The 21,460-nt window shown below is 43.6% G+C and overlaps 1 protein-coding gene across 3 annotated transcripts in view; it reads right to left on the reverse strand.

Moving 5' to 3' along the window:
- Insr (insulin receptor) overlaps positions 1-21,460 on the reverse strand; it is a 900,533-nt gene that overhangs the window by 861,343 nt on the left and 17,730 nt on the right. For all 3 annotated transcript variants that reach the window (XR_007975038.1, XM_052168340.1, XM_052168339.1), the window contains exon 2: positions 16,946-17,497. Coding sequence is in view for 2 of the 3 variants with exons in the window: in XM_052168340.1 (XP_052024300.1) it covers positions 16,946-17,497 (552 nt within the window). In the remaining variant the exon portion in view is untranslated. The remainder of the gene's footprint in view (positions 1-16,945; positions 17,498-21,460) is intronic.

Genomic DNA, 21,460 nt, shown 5'->3' on the forward strand with positions numbered 1-21,460 from the left:
ACCTATATACACATAGCTACTTATACATGTACATGTGTGTGTATCCATACACTGTGGCACACACCTGTGATCGTAAGGATGAAAGCGGGAGGTAAAGGCTGGATGGTCAGGTATTCAAAGCCAGGCTCAACTAAGCAGTGCAGTCAAGGCCAGTCCGGCCACACGAGACTATAACATATATACATAATTACACATGTAAAAGAATATAAAGCTGGACCTGCCGAGTACAGCTGCCTCCTCTCTATCTCTGGCTCACAGGAAAAAAAAAAAAAAAAAAAAAAAAAAAAAGAGGTTTGAGGAAAGACAACAGACCCTCTGGGCAGATGTTGGCAATATTGCAAAACCTATTTCCTGCCCCCCCCCCACCGATGCTACTCTTAGTCAAAAACAATAAAAAGAACAGAAGGAACACAGCATCCAGATGGCAGATGCAAAATCCCTTATTAGATTTCAAACAAAAACTACTACAGTCATACTTCTAACATGACACAGGCCCGTTAAATACAGAGATGAATCACAGTGCCCTTCTAAAGAAAAGTCTGTCTGACACCACCTCAAGTCACGCTGGCTTTTCAACCAGCTCGCACTGAAGGCCAGAAATAGACAGGAAGGTCATGGGGGCAGGTGGCTTGACAGGTCACACTCAGCCCTGGGTGACAGCTCCCAAACCCAGACCACAAAACCACAAACACAAGAAGAAAGAAAGAGAAAGTGGTTTTGTAAACACATACCCAGGCAGCCTCACAAAGCCAGGCATCTGGGTGGAGAATTCTTATTCCATTTACTGGAGAAAATTAGTGTTTTCCCCCTAGACAGCTGCATACTCTGAATTTGCATTCAGACATCACCTATGGCTCCTGAGGCTGTAAAATATATCTCCCGAAATCAACTGAACAGTCAGTTACCAAAAAGCTACCTGCAATTCTACACAAAACCTCTAGCTTATACGTTGGGGCCAGGACCACCTCTCCCAAAACAGAACGATAAAAGTATATGCAGAAAGGGTTACACTGAGGACGTGGCTCCGTAGGGCACTTGCCTTCCAGGAATGAGGATGAGGATTCCAGCTCCAGCATAATATAAAATTGGGCCTCTTGGCACGGAGGTATAATCTCGGCACTCAGGAGGTAGAAGCAGGAAACTCAGTTCAAGGTCATCCTCAGCTATACACAATCCTGGGTCAGCCTGAGCTAATAGACAGTCTGAAAAATACAAAGGCTAGCCATAAACCATCAGTAGCACACTTGCCTGGCAGGCAGGAGACCCGAATCCCAACCCCAGCACAACATAAGTCTGTCATTCCTGTGCCAGGGAGGTGGAAGAGGAGGGTCCGGAGTTCAAGGCCAACTTAGGATGCCTAGGAGGGTGGGTCACAGCTTGGGTTAACTGAGACTCTGTTTCAAATTAAAAACATAAAACCTCTTTAAAGCCCTATCAACTAGAAACTTTGATGACCCAACACACTAATTGAGGATTAGTTTGTTTTGTTTCAATATCTTATGATCTCTCTCTCTCTCTCTCTCTCTCTCTCTATCTCTCTCTCTCTCTCTAGCTTGTATTTTTTGTATGGTTCATGCTAGAAGAGGGCATTAGATCCCTTTATTGGCAGTTGTGAGCCACTAAGTGGGTACTGGGAATTGAACTCAGAACCTCTTTTCAAAGTAGCCATTGCTCTTAATTACTGAGCCATTCTTTCCTCCAGTCCCCAAGGAATCATTTTAAGCAACAATTTGACACAACCTAGAGTCATTTAGGAAGGAAGTCTCAATAAGGGACTGTCTATATTGGGTTAGTGTGTGTGTGTGTGTGTGTGTGTGTGTGTGTGTGTGTATGTGTGTGTGTGCTGGGGGGGGCGTGTTAATTAATTTAATTGATGTGCAGAGATCTCACCCATGGTGGGCCCATCGTTCCCTAAGCAGGAAGTCCTGAACTGTGAACTGAGAAGAGAAATGGAGCCGGCAAGCAAGCATTTATTTCTCTCTGTTCTTCCATGCTGGTGTGACAATCAGTTGTGTGAAGTTCCCTCCTTGACTTCCCCATAGTAATGAGCTGTCGTCACGCAGCGTGTAAGCTGAGGTGAGACCCTTCTCCCTGGTTGATTTTTGTTATCAGATTTTACTGTAGCAACAAAAATGAAACTAAGAAACAGTGAAAGCTCATTTTTTTTTCATCCAAAAAAAAAAAAAATCAGTGACTCAAACTCAGTCAACCAGAGAAGGTGCGATCAAAATAAGGAGCTGCCCATCCCTTCCCACAGCTGCTCCAGTGCACAGAGCCACAGGTTGGTTAACTTTTCACTGAACCTATTCCACTTGTTGTAAAATAGCCTGAGAAATAAGGAGGATTTGAGGGTATCTGAGGAGACAAAACAAGATCATTTATATAGCATAACTGAAAGAGCTGCTTTTATTTTAAATGGGCAAACAAAAATAATATATTAAAATACCATTAGGGACTCTTTAGACGGCAAAGAAGACAAGAAAGTATATATCCAGGACTCTCGAGAGCAGGCAAAAGCCAAATCAAGAGCAAACTTGTGGCCTTAAAAGCTCTAATTGCATTAAAAGAATAAAATTAGGCCTGGAGGTGTTGCCCAAGGATTAGAGTCCCAGCTTACCTTCCCTCAGAAATGGGTGTGACTCAGGGGAAGAGCCCTGCCTAGAATTTCTCAGTGAAGGACTGGGGACATGGCTCAGGGGTAGAGCCTCTGACTATCAAATGTTTAAATGAAATAATCCTGTTTTACTTGTTCACTTCACAATTCAGAATTGACTGCAAAAATATTTATATATGTGATTCCTTCTAAAAAATTTCATGCCAGGCAGTGATGGTGCACGGCTGTAATCCCAGCACTTGGGAGGCAGAGGCAGGCAGATTTCTGAGTTGTAGGCCAGCCTGGCCTACAGAGTGAGTTCCAGGATAGCCAGGGCTACATAGAGAAACCCTGTCTCGGAAAAAAAAAAATCACAATAAAGGGGTTTAAAAAGAACAAAACTAAAAGCATAGTTTAGAATAATACAAAATGAAAAGAATTATGAATAAGTCCAAGATCTTTAAGACTTCCAGCTCTCAGTTAAATAAGGAGACCACACAAACACACTATGGTAACCTGAATAACGCACTCTCAATTCAGAAAACTCACTAATTTTAAGAAACTGTGAATCACAAAGGTTAACCAAATGATGTTAAGGGGGTTTTAAAAAGCAATATATACATCCTGGCTGCCATCTTCACTCCCGGTCGGACAGGACAAGCAGCTCCAGGTACTGGGATATCCCGAGTTTAAGATCGCTGGGGACACAGACCACCAGGCTGCTGCCTGCGCACAGGACCTGGGCAGATTGGCAGTTCGTCTGTGGGCCAGCCAGGCGTGGGGCCTGTGCCCTGCAGGGTGATTGGCACTTGGGGGAGCTCCCCACTGCCATCTTCACTCCCTGATGGAGCAGACAGGCAGCATCAGGTTCACAGAGACAACCCGAGTATAACATTGCTTGGGGCAGGACACACCAGGGCTCCAACAGCACCCAAGAGGAGGGCAGCACATCAGCAATATGTGCCAGGGGAAACCCAGTCATCCAGTGGTGCAGAAATAGTCTTGCGGGCTCAGAGGAGGTTCAAGCACCAGCCAGTGACAACAGGACCAACTAACGCCAGAGATAACCAGATGGCAAAAGGTAAACATAAGAATGTTACTAACAGAAAGCAAGGCAATATGGCAGCATCTGAACCCAATTCTCCAACAACAGCAAGTCCTGGATACCCCAACACACCAGAAAAAAAGATTTGGATTTAAAATCACTGGTCATGATACTGTTAGAGGAACACAAGAAGGACATAAACAAATCTCTTAAAGAAATACAGGAGAAAATGGATCAAAAGTTAGAAGCCCTTACAAGGGAGACACAAAAATCATTTAAAGAAATTCAGGAGAATATGGGTCAAAAGATAGAAGCCAAAAAGGAGGAAATGAAAAAATCACTTAAACAAATACAGGAGAACTTGGGTCAAAAGGCAGAAGTCATGAAAGTAGAAACACAAAAATCTCTTAAAGAATTACAGGAAAACACAAACAAACAAGTGAAGGAACTGAGCAAAACCATCCAGGATCTAAAAACAGAAGTAGAAACAACTAAGAAATCACAAAGGGAGACAACTTTGGAGATAGAAATCCTTGAGAAGAAATCAGGGGCTATAGATGCAAACATCAACAACAGAATACAAGAGATAGAAGAAAGAATCTCAGATACTGAAGATATCATAGAAACCTTAGACTCCACAGTTAAAGAAAATGCAAACAGCTTATAACCCAAAACATCCAAGAAATCCAGGACACAATGAGAAAGCCAAACCTAAGGACCATAGGTATAGATGAGAGTGAAAATTTACAACTTAAAGGGCCAGCAAATTTCTTCAACAAAATTATAGAAGAAAACTTCCCTAACCTAAAGAGAGAGATGCCCATGAATATACAAGAAGCCTACAGAACTCCAAACAGACTGGACCAGAACAGAAACACCTCCCATCACATAATAATCAAAACCCCAAATGTACTAAACAAAGAAAGAATATTAAAGGCAGTAAGAGAAAAAGGCCAAGTAACATATAAAGGAAGACCTATCAGAATTACACCAAACTTCTCACCAGAGACCATGAAAGCTAGAAGATCCTGGGCAGATCTCATGCAGACTCTAAGAGAACACAAATGCCAGCCAAAACTACTATACCCAGCAAAACTCTCAATCACCATAGATGGATAAACCAAGATATTCCATGACAAAACCAAATTTACACAATATCTTTCCACAAACCCAGCACTACAAAGGATAATAGGGGGAAAACACCAATGCAAGGAGGGAAACTACACCCTGGACAAAAGCAAGATAGTAACCTTCTTTCATCAAACCCAAAAGAAGATAACCAGCAATCAAATATAAAAAATAACATCAAAAATGACAGGAAGTAATAATCACTAATCCTTAATATCTCTTAACATCAATGGACTCAATTCCCCAATAAAAAGACATAGACTAACAGACTGGATACTAATAGGACCCTACATTTTGCTGCATACAGGAAACACACCTCAGTGTGAAAGACAAACACTACCTTAGAGTAAAAGGCTGAAAGACAATTTTACAAGCAAATGGTCTCAGGAAACAAGCCGGAGTGACCATTCTAATATCAGATAAAATTGACTTTCAACCAAAAATCATTAAAGAGACACTGAAGGACACTTCTTGCTGGTCAAAGGAAAAATCCACCAAGAAGAACTCTCCACTCTGAACATCTATGCTCCCCAAATGCAAGGGCACCCTCATTCATAAAAGAAACTTTACTAAAGCTCAAAGCACACATTGCACCTAACACAATAATAGTGGGAGACTTCAACACTCCACTCTCCTCAATGGACAGATCAGGAAAACAAACTAAACAGGGACACAGTGAACCTAAATGAAGCTTTGGACCAAATGGATTTAACAGATATATATAGAACATTTCATCCTAAAGCAAAAGAATATACCTTTTTCTCAGCACCTCATGGTACCTTCTCCAAAATCGATCATATCACAATCAAGATCAAAATTGATCTGTCACAATGCAGACCTCAATAAATATAAGAAGTTCAAACTAATCCCATGCCTCCTATCAGATAAATATGGAGTAAAAGTGGTCTTCAATAGCAACAAAAACAACAAAAAGCCCACATACACATGGAAAATAAACAATGATATCTTGGTCAAGGAAGAAATAAAGAAAGAAATTAAAGACTTGTTAGAATTTAATGAAAATGAAGGCACAGCATACCCAAATCTATAGGACACAATGAAAACAGTGCTAAGAGGAAAATTCATAGCCCTGAGTGCCTCCAAAAAGAAACAGAAGAGAGCATACACTAGCAGCTTAACAGCACACCTGAAAGCCCTGGAACAAAAAGAAGCTAATTCTTTTTGGAGGAATAGAAGACAGGAAATCATCAAACTCAGGGCTGAAATCAATCAAGTAGAAACAAAGAACCATACGAAGAATCAACAAAACCAGGAGCTGGTTCTTTGAGAAAATCAACAAGATAGATAAACCCTTAGCCAGACTAACCAAAGGGCACAGAGAAAATATCCAAATTAACAAAATTAGAAACGAAAGGAGAGATATAACAACAGAAACTGAGGAAATTCAAAAAATCATCAGATCCTACTACAAAAGCCTATATTAACACAACTGAAGAATCTGGAGGAAATGGATAATTTCCTAGACAGATACCAAATACCAAAATTAAATCAGGATCAAATAGATCATCTAAACAGTCCCATAACCCCTAAAGAAATAAAAGGGGTCATAGAAAGTCTTCCAAACAAAAAAAGCACGGGACCAGATGGTTTTAGTGCAGAATTCTATCAGACCTTCAAAGAAGACCTAACACCAATACTCTTCAAACTATTAAACAAAATAAAAACAGAAAGAACACTATCCAACTCATTCTACGAAGCCACAATTACACTGTTACCAAAACCACACAAAGACCCAACAAAGAAAGAGAACTTCAGGCCAATTTCCCTTTTGAATATCGATACAAAAATACTCAATAAAATTCTTGCCAACCGAATCCAAGAACACATCAAAACGATCATCCACCATGATCAAGTAGGCTTCATCCCAGGGATGCAGGGATGATTCAATATAAGGAAATCCATCAATGCAATCCACTACATAAACAAACTCAAAAAGAAAAAAGAACAAAACAAAACACATGGTCATTTCATTAGATGCTGAAAAAGCATTTGACAAAATCCAGTATCCTTTCATGCTAAAAATCTTGGAAAGAACATGAATTCAAGGCCCACTCCTAAACATAGTAAAAAGCAATATACAGCAAACCAGTAGCCAACATCAAACTAAATGGAGAGAAACTTGAAGCAATCCCACTAAAATCAGGGACTAGAAAAGGCTGCCCTCTCTTCCATATCTTTTCAATATAGTACTTAAAGTTCTAGCTAGAGCAATTAGACAACATAAGGATGTCAAACGGATACAAATTGGAAAGGAAGAAGTCAAACTATCACTATTTGCAGATGATATGATAGTCTACTTAAGTGACCAAAAAACTCCACCAGAGAACTCCTACAGCTGATAAACAACTTCAGCAAAGTGGCTGGTTATGAAATCAACTCAAGCAAATCAGTAGCCTTCCTATACTCAAAGGATAAGCAGGCTGAGAAAGAAGTTAGGGAAATGACACCCTTCACAATAGCCACAAACAATATAAAGTTTGTTTATATTGTATATAAACAATATAGAGTCTTGGTGTGACTCTAACCAAACAAATGAAAGATCTGTATGACAAGAACTTCAGGTCTCTGAAGAAGGAAATCGAAGACCTCAGAAAATGGAAAAATCTTCCATGCTCATGGATTGGCAGGATTAATATAGTAAAAAGGGCCATCTTGCCAAAAGCAATCTACAGATTCAATGCAATCCCAACTCGGTTCTTCATAGAGTTAGAAAGAGCAATTCTCAAATTCAACTGGAATAACAAAAAAACGCAGGATAGCTAAAACTATTCTCAACAATAAAAGAACTTCTGGAGGAATCAGTATCCCAGACCTCAAGCAATACTACAGAGCAATAGTGTTAAAAAAAACTGCATGGTATTGGTACAGTGACAAGCAAGTGAATCAATGGAATAGGACTGAAGACCCAGAAATGAACCCACACACCTATGGTCACTTGATCTTCGACAAAGGAGCTGAAAACATCCAGTGGAAAAAAGATAGCCTTTTCAACAAATGGTGCTGGTTCAATTGGAGGTCAGCATGCAGAAGAATGCAAATTGATCCATTCTTCATCTCCTTGTACTAAGCTCAACTCCAAGTGGATCAAGGACCTCCACATAAAACCAGACACACTGAAACTAACAGAAAAGAAACTGGGGAAGACCCTGGAAGACATAGGCACAGGGGAAAAGTTCCTGAACAGAACACCAATAGTTTATGCTCTATGATCAAGAATTGACAAATGGGACCTCATAAAATAACAAAGTTTCTGTAAGGCAAGAGACACCATCAAAAGGACAAAATAGCAACCAACAAATTGGGAAAAGATCTTCACTAACCCTACATCTTACAGAGGACTAATATCCAATATATACAAAGAACTCAAGAAGGTAGAACCCAGAGAACCAAATAACCCTATTAAAAAATGGAGTACAGAGCTAAACAAAGAATTTTCACCTGAAGAACTTTGGATGGCTGAGAAGCACCTTAAGAAATGTTCAACATCATTAGTCATTAGGGAAATGCAAATCAAAACAACCCTGAGATTTCATCTCACACCAGTCAGAATGGCTAAGGTTAAAAACTCAGGAGACAGCAGGTGTTGGCAAGGATTCGGAGAAAGAGGAACACTCCTCCACTGCTGGTGGGATTGCAAGATGGTGCAACCACTCTGGAAATCAGTCTGGCGGTTCCTCAGAAAACTGGGCATGACACTTCTGAAGGACCCTGCTATCCCACTCCTAGGCATATACCCAGAAGATTCCAATTTCCCGGCATGCAATAAGGACACATGCTCCACTATGTTCATAGCAGCCTTATTTATAATAGCCAGAAGCTGGAAAGAACCCGGATGTCCCTCAATGGAGAAATGGATACAGAAAATGTGGTATATTTACACAATGGAATACTACTCAGCAATTTAAAAAAAATGAATTCATGAAATTTTTAGGCAAATGTTGGAACTGGAAAATATCATCCTAAGTGAGGTAACCCAATCACAAAAGAATACACATGGAATGCAATTACTGATAAGTGGATATTAATTAGCCCAAAAGCTCTGAATACTCAAGACACAATTAGCATATCAAATGATTCCCAAGAAGGAAGGAGAGGGCCCTGGTCCTGGAAAGACTTGATCCAGCATTGTAGGGGAGTACCAGGACAGAGAAATGGGAGGCAGGTAATTGGGGAATGGGTGGAGAGAAGAGTGCTTATGGGACATATGGGGAGGGGGGAACTAGGAAAGGGGAAAGCATTTGGAATGTAAACAAATAATAAGAAAATTTTAAAAATTTTTTAAAAAGTCACATCCTTTTAAAAAAAGCAATATATACATGTATACATATATATTGTGTGTGTGTGTGTATATATATAGTTTGAATATATATATAATGAATATATATATTCAAAATTTTCTTTCCCCAAAGATTTTTAAACCGTAAGATTTCTCAAGAAATTACTCAGTTGTTCAAGGACAGATTAATGCTAAAATTCTTTAAAAACCTTTAAAATGGAAATGTGCCTAATTCACTTTAAGTGACTAGAAGATCGGATAACAAAACTTAATGAAGAGATTGCAAAATGAAATGAACCACACACACAGCCCAATTTCACTCATGAACAGAGATGGCAAAAAGCCAAGACACAAAACAAAGCAAGCCTTTGCCAATCGAAGTCACCACCACGCCAAAAGAAAAGTTCAGCAAGCAAGCCACACCCACAGCATAGCAAGGAGAGCCTGGCACCAGAAAACTACTCAAACATGGCTGTCAGGTGATAGACGCACACCACTGTTAAAGACTTACGAGTCTCGAAGTTCTTGATTCTGTTTCCAGCCTGGAGCTTGCCAAGTGGGCTGGCTGGCCAGAAAGCCCAGTGATCCCACTGTGCCCCTCCAGAGTTAGACAGACCGCAAGCATGTGCCACCGTGTCTAGCTTTTCTCACACTGTCTGATGATAGTGTTGGTTATCAACTTGACACAGTCTAGAACAGCGACCATTTAATGCAATTCTTCACGCTGTGGTGAGCCCCACAAACCATAAAATTATTTCCATTGCTACTTCATAATCTTAATTTTGCTACTGTTATGAATCTAGTGTAAAGATCTGGGTTTTCAGATGGTCTGAGGAGACCGCTGAGAAAGAGGTCGCAACCCACTGGTTGAGAGCCACTTCTAGAATCACCTAGGAGGGTAGTCTCAGTGAAAGGCTGGCTGGCTGGCCTTTTACTGTGTACAGAATATGTGTTCTGATTATACATTAAGTGGGAAGACTCTACCACTGTGGGAGGCATCATCCTGTAGGCCCTGGACTGTACAACACTGGAGAAAATGAGCTAATAAGGCACAAGCATATACGTATTAATTCATTGTCCTCTACTCTTGACTGTGGATGGGATGTGACTGACTCTAACTAAGTTCCTGCTTCTGTGACTTCTCAGTGACCGAGAGGTTCATGTTGTCTGAACTATGAGAAAAATTAACCCTTTCTCCCCTATGCTGCTTTTTGTCAGCATTATTTTATCATAGCAATGAGGAAAAAAGAAATCAAGATACATGGATTCTGGGGATCAAACTCAGATCCTCTTTACTGACTGGGCTACTGCCCCAGTCCCCAAAGAGATTCCTGTCAATGGCTATGAGGAGCTAGCTCAGGATGAGGATTTTCTCCATCAGCCCTTTGCCAACTTCACCCTACGTCTTATCCACACCAATTCTGCTTTGCTGAGGCTTTTCCTCAGAGGAAGAAACCAAGAAGGAACTAAAGCATTCTTGGTTCTTGGTCAACCACAGAGGGGCACACTCAGCCCTGGCCAGTTGCTGCCCCTTCCTGGTTCCTCCTCTCACTAGAAGAGTGTCTCTACTGAGCTCAATGCCCTTAAGCCACTGCTTCCTCTTTCTGGGACTGTTGGGCAGGTGTAGAGTAAACAGTGCTGTACCTCGTATTGGGGTGTGTATTAGTTACTTTACTCACGAGAGGGAGAGAGAGAGAGAGAGAGAGAGAGAGAGAGAGAGAGAGAGAGAGAGAGAGAGAGAGAGAGAGAGAAATTCTGACATACAGGAGGAAGGACTTATTCCGGCTCACAGTTCCAGGATACAACCCGTCACAAGGGGTGGCCGATGAACGCTAGAATCCAACTGTCTTCCTCGTTATATTGCCCAGGACCCAAAGACAGGGAACAATTATGTCTTTCTTCCCACCTCAGTTGACACAATCTAGGGATGTCACCATAAACACACCTAGAGATTTATGTCCTAGGTGAGTCTAGATCCTGTCGGTTGACAATGTTAACCACCACAAGGCGGAAATTCAAACTGAACAGAATGAAAACTAATAAATATTTTTACATGACCTAAAGAGGAGCTATCGGGGCCAGGGAGATGTGTTAGTGGGTAAAGTATTTCTGATGGCTGAATTCAATGCCCAGAACCCACACAAAGCCAGATGTGGGGACCTGTGGCCTGGAATCCAGATGCTGGGGTCTGCAGGGAGGCAGAACCAAGGCTGGGGATAACACGCACAAGACCCTGGGTTTGAACTTCAGCCCTACAAAAGTTAGTTACTTATTACTTAAAGGTAAAGGATTGACACATGAGCTCTGGAGCACAGGTGTTTGCAGAAGCCCTATTCAAATAACAGAAGGGAGGAAACGTCACACGTGTGGGCCAAGTGGTAAAACTGGTAGGATCCATATGATAAATTACTACTCAGCCCCCCCCCCAAAAAAAGAAAAATCAAGACTTAATGAAGTTAGTTCATGAGTGAATTTTCAGAACGTTGTACTCAGACAAAAGCAAGCAAGAACACATAACAAGCTACATAGTATCTGACTCTGCAGACAAGAGGTAGGTCCGGGGCAGGTAAGTCCACACAGCTGGCAATCGCTTGCCCCTCACCAGGAGTCATGGAGTCAGGATTGGGAAGTAAGTAATAACCAACACAGGAGTTCTCTGGGGAGGGATGGGGGGGTGAGAAGAATGTTTCAGAACCAGAACATGGGGACAGTGACGCTATATTTCCAATGTACATACTAAATATATTCTACCACAACCAGAACAGTGTTTTAGCCAGGAATGCTAGACTCTAAACACTAAGAGAGAGATACACAGAGCACACCACAGCTGAATCAATGTCCCTGGCACCTCCCCGGGGTACATGAAGTGTTCTGTGACAAAGAACAGATTTCAATTCCCACAAGGATCTGGTGACAGGATAGGAAATAACTGGTCAATGAATTTCATCACGCCAGAGAAAAACCAGTTAGACCAGTTACCAAGTCACCAAGCAAGCCAGACAGAACCACCTCTTCATACGTATGCATTGCTCTCCTCTACCTAGCGTCTTCCATGAATGATTGAGACAATTCTCTCACGAGAAAAACAAAAAAATGAAGCTTGCCCTAATTCAGAATCTTCCAGAAAACTATGTACTTTTCAGAAAAGTTTTCATATTCAGCACTAAAGATTTGAACCCTAGGGCCAGGGGAGATGGTTCTGTGGGTAAAGGGCTTGCCTGTAAGCTTGAGGACCTGGGAAGTAGAGGCAGGAGGATCCCTGGGGCCTGCTGGCCAGCCAGTGGAGCTCACTTGACAAGCTCCAAGTTCAGTAAGAGAGCCTGTCTTAAAAAATGGCATGGGTGTGGCAGCAAGATGACGACTCAGCAGGGACAGGCACTTACCACCAGGCTACCCACTCACCTGGTTCTGGAAGATGAGGACACACGGGTGGAAGGACTAGAGCCAACTCCCCTAAGTTGTCTTCTGAGCTCTACAAGCACACTGTGGCCACATGTGCTCCCCCTCACATGTATGTTCATTCATTCATTCATTCATTCATTCATTCTCTCTCTCACACACACAATAGATAGGTAGATAGATAGATAGATAGACAGATGATTGAATTTATAATTAAATAAGTTAGTATTTAACAACTAATAATAAAACATAACAACATACTGTAGAAAATGTTACATAAATGTGTTCTGCCTCTCTCCCTTCCTCCTTTCCTCATCTCTCTCAAAAGACTTTTGAAGCCTTCAGCTCCTCAGTTAAAGGAGATTCTCAACTTGTGAAGCACATATCTGATATCCTGCATATTAGATATTTACATCACGATTCATAACTTTAGCAAAATTGCAGTTAACACGTAGCAATAAAATAATTTTATGGGGAGTCACAACATGAGGATATGTATTCAAGGGTCACAGCATTAGGAAGGTTGAGCATCACCAACTAAAACCCTTTGCAGCCTCTCTGGCATATGAGAATTGCTGGCATGCCTGTTTAAGCCCTTGAACTGATACTAGGTAAGATCGAACATGAGCACTGTGAAACAGCAGCAGCCCAAGTAGCCAAGACGGCCATCAGCTGACCAGCAGGAGCACAGCATCTACAGACAGAAACGTCGGACAAAGTCAGAGTTGTGCCACAGAAGGGACGCTGCACGGCTCCATCAACCTATCTAAAATGGTACTTGGAAAATGTGAATTCTAGGGTTTGGCGATTTTCTGATTATTATCGTCTGTGTGTTTATCTGTACGGCGGTACACATGTGTGTGCTTGCATGAGGAAGGAAAAGTCCACGATGCACAATCTTGAGTGAAGTGGATGCTGTGTAAACGTCCTCTAAAGAGTAATGTGACTCCTGGTCCAGAGCCTTTTCCCTTGGCTCACTAGTCCACTTGCGTTGTCCAGAATGTTCTTCCCATCTTGGTAAGTTGTCTCACCACACGTCTCTGATCTAATTCACCACATTCCAAACACAAAGGAGACTCTGGATACTTCAGCAGGTACATGAGGACTCTGATTTGCCCTGGGAAAAGCTTCTCTCGCCACAAATGAGTAGAGACTTACCTCCCGTCCCTACCTGCATTTAGACCAACACCCAATCCCAGGCCAGGACTCACAGGCTCTAGAAAATTCCAAGCCTCTGCTCCCATCACCTTCTTCTGGGTCATAGCTTTGCAACTCTTTGTACCCAAGTTCCAGTATTCTCAAGGCCTTTCCAAGGGTAATATCTTCATCCCCTCAACCAAGTCTTCTCCACTGTCTCCTCCTCATCCTGGCTGTGATTTGTCAACTTGACACAACCCAGATATAACTGGGAAGACAAAATGCTAATTAAGAAAATACCTCCACAGGATTAGCCTGTAGGCAATTCTTTAGGATAGCCTCGACTAAAGATGGATGTGGGAGGGCCCAGCTCACTGTAGGTGGTGCCAATCCCTTGACTGGTAGCCTTTGGTTCTGTCGGAAAGTAGGTTGAGAAAGCCACGGGGAACCAGTCAGTAAGCAGTGGTTCTTCCATGATCTCTGCCTCCAGATTTCTGCCATGTCCCTGCCTTGACCTCCCTAAATAACAGACTATGAACGATGAAATGAAATAAACCTTTTCCTCTCCAGGTTGCTTTTGGTCAAGGTGTTTATCACAGAAATTGAAATCTAAGACGTACCCCAACTCCTACTACCAAGACTCCTCCTCAGGAGTTCCCATAAAAACCTCACACACAAGTCCAAAGATTGAACACCCATTGCTTCTTTAGGTTCAGGTGTTGGCATAAAGACCTCCCATTTCCTCCCCTCCCTCCCCTCCCCTGCGTTCTATGTGCTAATCCCTAAACCACCCCTCCCTTCTCCCTTTCACTAGTCCTTCCCAGGGAATTTTACAACATGTGAATGAGGTCACTGAAGCCATAAACAGTTATTGAACTGTTCTCTTGGACATCAACACACTAAAAGCTGGCACTCAGAACACAAATGCCCAGGTACAGGGAAGGAAAGCAGGAACAACCACAAGAAGGGGAAGTTTCTTCTTCCTCCCTTCCTCCTTTTGTTCCCTTTCCCTCCTCCCTCCTTTCTTCCCTCCCTCCTCTCTCCTTCCGTCCTCCCTTCCTCCCTTCCTTCCCTCTTCCTTTCTCTCCTTTCCCTCCTTTTCTTCCTTCTTTAGAATAGAATGCCTCCCTTTCTTCTTTCTGTCTCTTTCTCCTTCCTTCTCTCTTTCATTCCTTCTTTCTTTTTTTCAGGGGTCTAGGATTTCCCTCTATAATTTGAGATGGCTTCTCATTTGCCACCATCCTGCCTCAATCTTCTCAGGACTGGAATTTCAGGTGATACTAATTGGTTTATGCCACAAACAGTTTCAAGACTCCCCAACAGGTCTTCTCGGAAGCACGCGGATACCCGACTAAATCGCATACATAGAGAGCTCCCCAGAGTGGAGAGTGCAAGATTTTCTACATGGTAATAGTTAACAGTAAACAGAAGATCATCTTATATGTAGAGATTTTCTAAGAGCAAGGCATTAAAAAAAAAAGGAACGTGGAATGAGCTCCAAGCCCCTGCCTGGAATCCCCCAGTGGGGGCTGGGAGCACTGCTCGGCCCTCAACCGCACGCCACGCGGCTTCGGGGTCAATCCTCACCAACACCACCAAAATCAGTCTCCAGAACCTCTCAACATTCAGGAATATTTTCTCCACTGAACAAGAAGGCTTCACAAATGAACCTGACAAAGGATTAACAGGCTTGGAAGAAGAAAATTACAGATTCGATTCTCTAAAGCCCACAGAGGTCCTCAGACAAGGAGGGTGGAAAGCAGAGAAACCCCGGGATGACAACTAAACATGTTTTTCAAAGGCTCTGCCCCGAAATCAAACACATACAAAGATAAACTACAGGCTTCTCACCCACCCCAGGACTTTGTGAAAGGTTTTTTTTAAACAACACTCAAAGGCCGGTCAGTTCTCTCCACTCAAGGCTAGGAGTCCAGTCCACAGGTCCAACACTTCTGGAAAGCCATTTGGCAATCCAAATCAGGAGCCTCTGACCCAGAAATTTCATTTCTGGAAAACAAGCCTAAAAGAAACACACGCGGGGCTAGAACCATGTCCCAGCCGCTAAGAGCACTCTCCCTTCTCGCAGAAGACCCAGGTTCAATTTCCAAAACCCACAAGGTACTTCAGAAAAATTAGCAGCTACAATTCCTGGGGATCCAACACCCTCTCCTGGCATCTAAAAGCACACATGTACTGCACAGACATTCATGCAGGCAGGACACCCATACACAAAAAATAAAAATTTATTATAAATAAATAAATAAATAAAGCTTGAACCTCAAAACAACCAAATTCTTAAAAAAAAAAAAAAAAAAAAACTGAAATAATCCAAGTAAGTGCCTTAGAACTCAGAAGGCTACAGACATGAAGGCAGCAGAGCCACAAAGGGGCAGAGAGGTGCCTCAGAGGTAAAGACACTTGCCACCAGACAGACTGCCTCAGTTTAATCCGCTAGGCCCACACATATGGAAGGAGAGCTGTTCTCTAACCTCCTTGTTGGTCATGGCACACCCACATTCACACTTAGATACACACATACAAACACACACACAGATAAATGATGATGATAGCTAGATAGATACATGGATGGATGGATGGATGGATGGATGGATAGATGGATGGATGGATGGGTAGATAGATGGATGGGCAGATAGATAGATGGATGAAATGCATGCATGGATAGATAGATACATGGATAGATAGATGGATGGGTAGATAGATAGATAGATAGATAGATAGATAGATAGATAGATAGATAGATATATTGAATGCATGCATGGATAGATAGATACATGGATGGATGGATAGATGGATGGATAGATAGATAGATAGATAGATAGATAGATAGATAGATAGATAGATAGATAGATAGATAAAGAAAAACACACTGAGCCAAACCCATACTCTTGCATAGTCACTCCTCAACAAAGCAGAGGACCACAGAAACATTCACTATCCAGCACAGAGGGTGGCAAACAGCTCTCCCAAAAAAATCTGGCCCCTTATTTATTTTTCACTTATAAAGCTTTTTTTTTTTTTTTTACATATGAGCCACATATGCAAGAAAAACAAAAACAAAAACAAACAACCCCATATCTTGATTCCTAACTGTGGCTACTTGCCCCTACTACAATGGCTAAGTCTCAGAACCCACACCCATCAACCCACAGCCAACTGTACAACATCAAATGGGCATGCCTCACAGAAAAGGGGATGCATGTAGTTTTGATGGCGGATCCTCTGATTTGTACCCTACAACCTTCATCACCTGAACTTGTCCAGGAGTCTACTTCTCCCGGGTCTCCTAACCATGAGGAATCTTAATAAGGCACTGCCTTCAACATACCTTTCTGACAATGGCTGTGTGTCCAGCACCGCTCCACAAACTGCCCATTGATGACGGTGGCAGGGCAGCTGGCCTTGCCCTTGGCGGTGCCTGGACAGACATCTCCACATTCCTCATTGTCATCCTTGTTCAGTACAATGTAGTTGTCCTCCACAGAATCCAAGATCCGGGACCAGTCGATAGTGGCCAGGTAACAGAGTTCATTATTCTTCTCGATGCGGACAGATCCCCGGGTGATGTTCATGAGGTTGTAGAGCCCCAGCTCCTTGAGGTGAACCATCTCGAAGATGACCAGGGCATAGTTGAAGAAGAGACGGGAGCCCCGAATGACTGTGAGGTTGGGGAAGAGGTCTTTTAGACTTTCCAGGCCATAGACACGGAAAAGAAGCAGGTAGTCTGTGATCATGATGAGTTTGGGGAAACTGAGGTCTCGGAAATCTTCGGGTCTGGTCTTGAACATCAGGAGGATCTGCAGATGGCCCTCAATGACCGAGCAGTTTTCCAGCTCATGCAGCCTGGTCAAGTTGTTCCGGATGTCCATGCCGGAGCACACTAGAGGGCAGGTAAGGAGAGCAAGGCACAATAGGTGAGCCGGGGGCTGTAGAACAGCTAGTGGGACTAGCGCCTAGCAGTGGGGAGACAACAACGCGTAGTCGTACAGGTTTGAGGGCCTGACGTCTATGCCCAGCCCCCAGGTAACAGGCTGATACAGCACATGTCTGTGAGGGCTGGGGGCATTCAGAGACAAATGGATCCCCAGGGCTCACTGGGATACTTATCAGTGAACTCTAGACCAATAAGAGACCCTGTCTCAAGAGACAAGATGGAGGGCACCTGAGGAACAACTGACCCTTGAAATTGGTCTTAGCCTTACACACACACACACACCACACACACACACACACACACACACACACACACACACAGGGGTATATATCCCAGAGCACTCTAGGGCAGCGTATCACAGACACTCCTCTGCACATCCACTCCTCCTGTTGCTCTGCTTACCACAGCTGAGGAAATGCCTGCCGACAGACAGATAAAGAAAATGTGGCACATATTAAATATAGACATCTTCACAATAACCAAGTTATGAAATAAGCGATCAATGGGTGGAAGCTAGACTTATGCCTCAGCTCATAGGGTAGTGGTCTGGCATGCACAAAGACCCTCAGTTTCATCCTGAGCACACACAGGACAGGTTGGCACATACTATAATCCCAGCCTTTCCGAGGTAAAGACAGAAGGGTCAGAAATTCAAAGTCTTATTTGATTATACAGAGTCAAGGGGCCTGCCTGGGCTACTTGAGACCCTGTCTCAAGAAAGTAACAATAATAGCAGAAAAGACAAAAGTGTGGGATGTAGAAACAATGGGGTATTAGCCAGAAAGAATGAAATAATTGATATCTTATATATAGATTGTATATGTGCACGGCAGGAGCAGAAAAAGGAGACCAGTTGGCGTAAAGAAGGAAACTAATGACTGAATAGAGACCCAAGAACAGATAATACAGCAGGGTCATGAACAAGGTCCAGTCATATACTCATAAAATGACATAGCTTGGAACCCATTCTTCTATAAGTCAACCAAAAAACTTAATGAAGAAAAAGAACTAGGACTCCTTTTCAATCTTCCAGGTTGTTCACAGTACATAAAAGTTCCCCTTCCTTAATATTCTCACCAGTATTGTTATTTCTTATCTTTATGATAGCAGCCATTGCCCTGTGGACAAACAGATAAGCATAAATGGTGTGCTAGGCATGGTGGCCACTTATAACTCCAGCGATCAAGAGGCTGAGGCAGGAGGATTATTATTACATAATAATAATAATAATAATAATAATAATAATAATTGTATCTGTGTTGCATAGAATGGGCTAGAGGACATAGTTCAACTGTAGAGCCCCTGCCTAGAATCTCCCAGGCAGGGTATATACCCCGTCCTAGAGTTCCCCAAGAAGGAAACGGGGCAATGGCTCAGAGGTAGAGGCCCCTGCCTACTATGCAGAAGGCCCTCTGCCCAATCCAAGACGGGGAAAGCTACAATTAGGGCCAGTGCCAGCTTCATGGTCACCCACTGTGGGCTCTGCATTTCAAATTCCTAAACCAGTCCCGATGAATGGCTCTCCCTGTAAAGCAACCATGCCTAAATGATTCTTTTCAAAAAGCAAAGAACATAATTCCTTTGGCAAGCCCGGTTCGAAGCCTGAACATAATCATCGCCCTATCTATGAGGCAATAGACTCAGCGGATTACTGAGGGTTGAGTAAGATGTCAAGTGCAGAGGAAAGAGCAGCCAACCCCACCAGCTCAGGGCCCCTGAGCCTCAGCATGGAAGTTCTTCAGGAAGTGACTGGCAGGAAGGAAGGAAGGAAGGAAGGAAGGAAGGAAGGAAGGAAGGAAGGAAGGAAGGAAGGAAGGAAGGAAGGAATGTGCTCAATCAGAACGGGGCAAGGAAAACCCACCGTATTGGTTTTGTGTTTTCAGCCTCCCCAGCTGACAGGCTTCCTTGGCCAGTCCTCCAAGCTGTCAATTAAAGTGTAATTCCCTTTCGCCTGGGTGTGGTAAGTGCTGCCCAGGAAATCCAATCTCCATCTCTTTGCCCAAACACAACAGGAGTGCTGATTCTCCTAAAGATGGAGTGCCTGCCAATTCCAACACAATACACCATGGCTTCCCAAGGCCCTGCACGCTCCATAATCACAGTCCTCAATATTCCTAAAAACCTCCATCCCTTAAGCCATGTGTGCTGATTAGATTTGTCCAACTTGACACTAACTTGAGCCATCTGGCAAGAGGGAACTTCAGTTTAGAAACTGCCTGCATCTGACTGGCCTGTGGGCCAAGTCTGTGGAACACTTCCTTGATTGATGATTGATGTGGACGTTGCCACCCCCAGCCAGGTGGTCCTGGATCGTCTTAGAAAGCAAGCTAAGCAAGCCAGAAGAAGCACGCCTGTGAGAAGAGTCTCTCCATCGTGTCTGCTTTAGGTCCTACCTCTAGGTTTCGCCTTGAAGTTCCTGCTCTGACTTCCCTTCCAGACACACTATATCTCCTTCCCAGGAAGCAAACACCGCGCTAAACAGTTACTCTCTCAATTACAAAACTCCTTGTCCCCAATAGCACATGCCCTGTCAGGAGCAATAAAAGAAATGAGGAATTCGAGATAGGAGCCAAGGCTTTGGACGGCATGCAGTAGATACACCTGTGTTGATGTTTGCCACGCCCCAAACATGGAACACACATCTGTGGGCGAGCCCATCTGTGCCATTCCTCCTCAGACGCCTCCGACCATCTTTTTGAGACCGTTTCACTGAGTAGGCTGAGTCGCCAGGCCAGTGGGCCGCCAGGTCAGTGGGCCCCAGGTCAGTGGGCCGCCAGGTCAGTGGGCCACCAGGTCAGTGGGCCCCAGGGATCCTTCTTCCTCTACCACCCCACCTAGGATCACAAGCATGCTATGATCTAGGTTCCCCATGCTTGCAAGGTCAGTCCTTTGCTGACAGAGCCATCTTCCTCCGCTTCTTTTTCATGTCCTCCTCCCCCTCCCCCTCCCCCTCCTCCTCCTCTTCCTCCTCCTCCCCTCACTCCCCCAACCCCCACCCCCACCCCCGTGCTTCCAAAGCAAAGACAGACAGTTTCCAAGCTGAGCTATCCCCCTGCCTCCTTCTGGCGACTCCGGAGCACTGGAATCACATGTGTGAACAACACATTCCGCTCAGCTCCAGGCCAAGATCCCTTAGAGCCATTCTGTCCCTTCCTTTACACGTGAGTTGGGACTTGTCAAAATCATACTCCTTAGATAGCATTTTCCTACCAACCAGAGCTCCCTCTGCACCCATACAAACCCCATTTATTTTATTCTGAGAAACACCCAATATCTTTGAGGCAAATAGACTTTCTTAAACATCCTCTTTAAAATCTACTCTGGGACCACTGAGATAGCTCAGCAGGGAAAGGTGCTTCCCCAAACCCAAAAACTGAAGTTCAATCCCTGGGACTCACATAGTACAAAGAGAACAACATCCTCTGACCTACACTCACACACACACTCACACACACACACCCCACAGAGACCCAGCTACTTTAGAGGCTAAAGTAGAAGAGACAAATGGTTTAAGCCTGGCAAAATAATGAAACCTTGTCTCCAAATAAAAGAGTCCACGCTGGAGAGATGCCCAGCGGACTAAGGGCTGCCTGCAAGCCTGAAGGCCTGAACTCCACGCCTTGGTAGTGAGCACTTGTAAGTTCCACACCAGGAAGATGGAGATAGAAGCCTCCTGGGTCTCCATGGCTAGCCAGACAGACTACCATGGTCCAGACCAGTGAGAGACCCTGTCTAAAACAACACTGTCTGAGGGGCAGCACCCAAGGCTGCTGTCTGAGCCCCACATGGTTGTGCACGTGTGTAAATGCATGCACGTGCACACACATGTGCATGCACACCATATGCAGGCATGCACATATACATGAGCACACACAGAGAGAGGCACACTCACATATACATGTGCATACA

The sequence above is a fragment of the Apodemus sylvaticus genome, chromosome 22 (assembly GCF_947179515.1).
Source record: "Apodemus sylvaticus chromosome 22, mApoSyl1.1, whole genome shotgun sequence".
NCBI classification, from domain to species: domain Eukaryota; kingdom Metazoa; phylum Chordata; class Mammalia; order Rodentia; family Muridae; genus Apodemus; species Apodemus sylvaticus.